General features: G+C 39.2%; 1 protein-coding gene across 2 annotated transcripts in view; it reads right to left on the bottom strand.

Moving 5' to 3' along the window:
• MGEA5 (meningioma expressed antigen 5 (hyaluronidase)) overlaps positions 1-3,885 on the bottom strand; it is a 38,300-nt gene that overhangs the window by 8,189 nt on the left and 26,226 nt on the right. For both annotated transcript variants that reach the window (XM_011935494.1, XM_011935495.1), the window contains 2 exons: positions 1,895-1,980; positions 833-937 (listed from right to left, as the gene is read on the bottom strand). In XM_011935494.1, the coding sequence (XP_011790884.1) occupies positions 833-937; positions 1,895-1,980 (191 nt within the window). The remainder of the gene's footprint in view (positions 1-832; positions 938-1,894; positions 1,981-3,885) is intronic.

Here is a 3,885-nt window from a genome sequence, read left to right as displayed (position 1 = left end):
GGCTAGTTTTTTGTATTTTTTAGGAGACGGGGTTTCACCGTGTTAGTCAGGATGGTCTCGATCTCCTGACCTTGTGATCCGCCTGTCTCGGCCTCCCAAAGTGCTGGGACTACAGGCTTGAGCCACCGCGCCCGGCCCCATCTAATTTTTTTTTTTGAGACAGAGTCTCGCTCTGTTGCCTCGGCTGGAGTGCAATGGCACGATCTCAGCTCACTGCAACCTCTGCCTCTACGGCTCAAGGGATTCTCCAGACTCAGCCTCCAGAGTAGCTGAGATTACAGGCACACCCAACTAATTTTTTTTATTTTTAATAGAGACAGGGTTTCACCACGTTGGCCAGGCCAGTCTTGAACTCCTGACCTCAGGTAATTTGACCGCCTTGGCCTCCCAAAGTGCTGGGATTACAGATGTGAGCCACTGCACCTGGCCCTGTTACTGTCTTTAAACAGTCTTGCTTTTTTTCTTTAGCTGATTGTCAACAGCCTGTAGGTACTTCACAATTGAAAATTACAGAACACCAATATATTAGAGAAAATCAGTCAAGGACAACACATCATTTAGATACGTTAACTATTTTGTAACTCCAACTCTGAATACAATTGTTGACTTTTTCAAGGGAGAAATTAAATAACTTGGCACAAGATGTTAGAAGTCTAAACTCCTTAGATTCTTCCTTAAATTTCTCAAGATACGTTGAATGTTTTAATGAACTTTCTCCATCTAAAGTTTGCAGTTTTAAGACAGAAGGATTCTTTTAACCAGTGAGTTCAAAGGTAAGTTTTAAGTGTGCACCATACCCATACACCAAGTTGGTAGGTAGAGAGACAATTACCTCATCTTTAGGAAAATAAGGTCTGATAGTATAAACTTTGGAGGTAGGAGTCAGTGGAGGTGGCTGAAAAAAGAGATCATTTGCCCCATCAATTGGCAGCAAACGCTGTGGGAAGAAAAAAAAGGAGATGGATTAGTGTTGGGAAGGTATCCATTTCTTTAAACGGGTGTGCACTGCAGATTACCAACTTATATTAACTGGCTACTGCAGGCAGACCTAAAGAAGAGGGGTGTACTATGCTTTACTAATAGATATACCTCTTTGCTGGGGGAGGGGAGTGCTTCTGAATAGAAATTACCCACTCTGAGTTACAGCTTTAGTGGCATATTAATGGGGATTTAATTTACAGTAAAAACAAAAACAAAAACAAAAACAAACCTATTCCAATTATGACAAATCTATTTTTTTAAACCTATCTTAGATAGACCATCTCTCTAAGATAAGATGGCAGAACAGAATGTCAGGAGGAGAGGTTTGGTCTGAAGAGGGTTATCTGTCCAGGAGACGCTTTATCCCCAAAGCAATGCGCTTCAGTTTGCTGTGCGCAGCAGAGCACCTGTTGGGGGGAGAAAAGTAGAGCACCTAGAAAGTCCATGAACAAATTCCAGCAGCAAAAAAACTTTGTTAAATTTTCAGCAATGGACAATTCTTTCAAGCACATTATATTTATAAAATAATTGGATAAATATCCAAAAGCTCTTTCACCATTTATTTGCATAATTACTATTTTTTGCTCATGGAGTTTCCACTGGCAGACAAGCATGCGCGCATTGTGCATTGCGGGCGCAGATTAAAATGCTGTGCGACCTGCAAAGAAACAATGTGAAGTGTATACCTAGAGCCGCTGCGCTTCGCAGGCGCGGGGGGGATTGGCAGCATCTCCTTCAGAAATTACTGTGAAAGAGGAGGAAAATTTGATTTAAAAATCCAGCTATGTAACTAAATTGAATTTGGGACTAGAAAGCCTTCGGCAGACCAATCCTTCCAGCCATCTGATGCGCAACATAAGGTTTCTCATAAAACAAAGAAAATGTCAATTCAGTTGTGAATTCATATTGATACCTGGAACTCTCCTGCTAGACCACCTCTAAAGGCCCAGGGTTCTTGGTCTCCAATTAAGAATTGTGCTGAAGAATGACTACGACACCCTGTTGAGATCAGATCCAAGCGGAGAACGTTACGAGAAAGGGGATTTCCTGGGGTCTCAAATGTCCAACAAACTGACAAACACTTCGTGGAAACAGCTCTCTAACAATAATCAGGGTTTCAGGGCAAGGCTATGATAATAATTATTATTTTTAAAAATAGTAATGGCATTTCAATACTAATGTTCCTTTCTCCAATTAATGATCAGTATTATCAGTTCTACTCTTTAACTACTGGAAGGAAAGTAACTCTCAAGTTTGTCTGGGTCAACTTTATATATTCCCTAGATATTATACAAATCAAGCTACCTGCTTGCTCTGCCATAAAATTGCAGTAACTATAAACTAAAATGACTGATAGATGATTAGACACTTTATTATCACAGCCCATGAAGGAATTAAACCTGTCTGAAGTCACATTTTACATTTTGATAAGGGTACAGGTAAGGGAAAAGGGAGGGGGAAGAGGATTAATCTTGTCAGAAAACTAAGGTAAGTAGAATAAAATACAAGAAATTAAGTTGACAAAATGAAACAAAATGAGAAAAATTTTTTTGGACAAAATTCAAAATCAGACTTGGCTAATAATAATACCAGTCTGACAGATTCTGAGAACTAAGGAGAGCCAATTGATGTTATTTTGTCCAGAGCTAAATACGCTTTTCTTAAAAGTATGACAGCATCTGGTTCCTCTGACCAGTCATTATAATCTTTGCAATACACCGAACATACACATGGAATACAAAAGTCACTATTTAAGGTCACCACTTAACTAACAGGCAATAAAGCTAGCTAACAGTAAGACATAATTAAAGGCAAATGTTTGGAGGCCAAATCAAAATCACTTGCCTAGTCTTCTGACAAGATAAAGCAGCGCAATATAGTTCTTTTCCATTGGAAGACAGCATTCTACCTCCTGTTCAAGTTAACAGTCTCATCAGTACAAGATATAGTGTGCTAGTCAGACAGTCCCAAAGCAAACCAATTTTTTGTTAACAATTCAGCCCACTAAGAGATTGTATCTGGTTTGTCATTTTTCAAGGGTAGGGGTACTTTTAAAAAACATAAAATGTAGTATTTGTAAAATACATATGAAACAGGGTCAAAATTTAGACTATAAGAGAACCTGACCCATTCTGTAACTCAGTGTAATTTACACTGCAGGAAAAAAACTATACCTCTCAAACTTTAAGATCAGCCAATTTCCCCTACCCCCTACTTTGAGACTACAACATAACTAGCACTTCCAACTATTACAATAAAAAGCTGCATGTACGAAGAGCTGTGTAAATGAAAACATGGTTAATGCCTCAGTCGCTGCGCAAACGTGACTTCAGTTCATGTCTACTGCCCTTAAATCTACCTGAGCTACCTCACAGATAGAACCTTGCAATTTAAACTAATTAATCATGACGCGCTGTGAACATCTGCCGCTGTCCATCCAATAGCAGTAGACACTTGTGCTGAGGATTCTCCCATCTGTACACAATGGGGAAGAAGATAATAGAAGTCATTAGTAATCAAAAGTACTGCATAGCCACATTGTTTAAAGGACTGAATGCCAGCTGGACTGGAAAGAGGAGGAAAAGGAAGGGTTCTAATCAGTAAACCCCTGAAATTACTACAGAACCAAGAAAATACTCTCCCTGTCATGAACTTTTGTAAAGCTATGTGGATACGAAGATAATTATTTAAAACTTTTAAGATGTTACAAGATGGGGGTATCCAATCTTCTGGCTTCCCTGGGGCACACTGGAAGAACTGTCTTGGGCCACACATAAAATACACTAATTACAGCTGATGAGCTTAAAAAATAAATAAATTTTAAAAATTTACAAGGTTTTTTTTTTTTTTTTTGAGTCAGGGTCTCGCTCTGCTGCCCAGGCTGGAGTGCAGTGGCATGATCTC

The sequence above is a fragment of the Colobus angolensis genome, unplaced genomic scaffold, assembly GCF_000951035.1.
Source record: "Colobus angolensis palliatus isolate OR3802 unplaced genomic scaffold, Cang.pa_1.0 Scaffold144, whole genome shotgun sequence".
NCBI lineage: Eukaryota > Metazoa > Chordata > Mammalia > Primates > Cercopithecidae > Colobus > Colobus angolensis.
The sequence above is the reverse complement of the archived record's forward strand: the minus strand, read 5'-3'. Positions and strand labels throughout refer to the sequence as shown.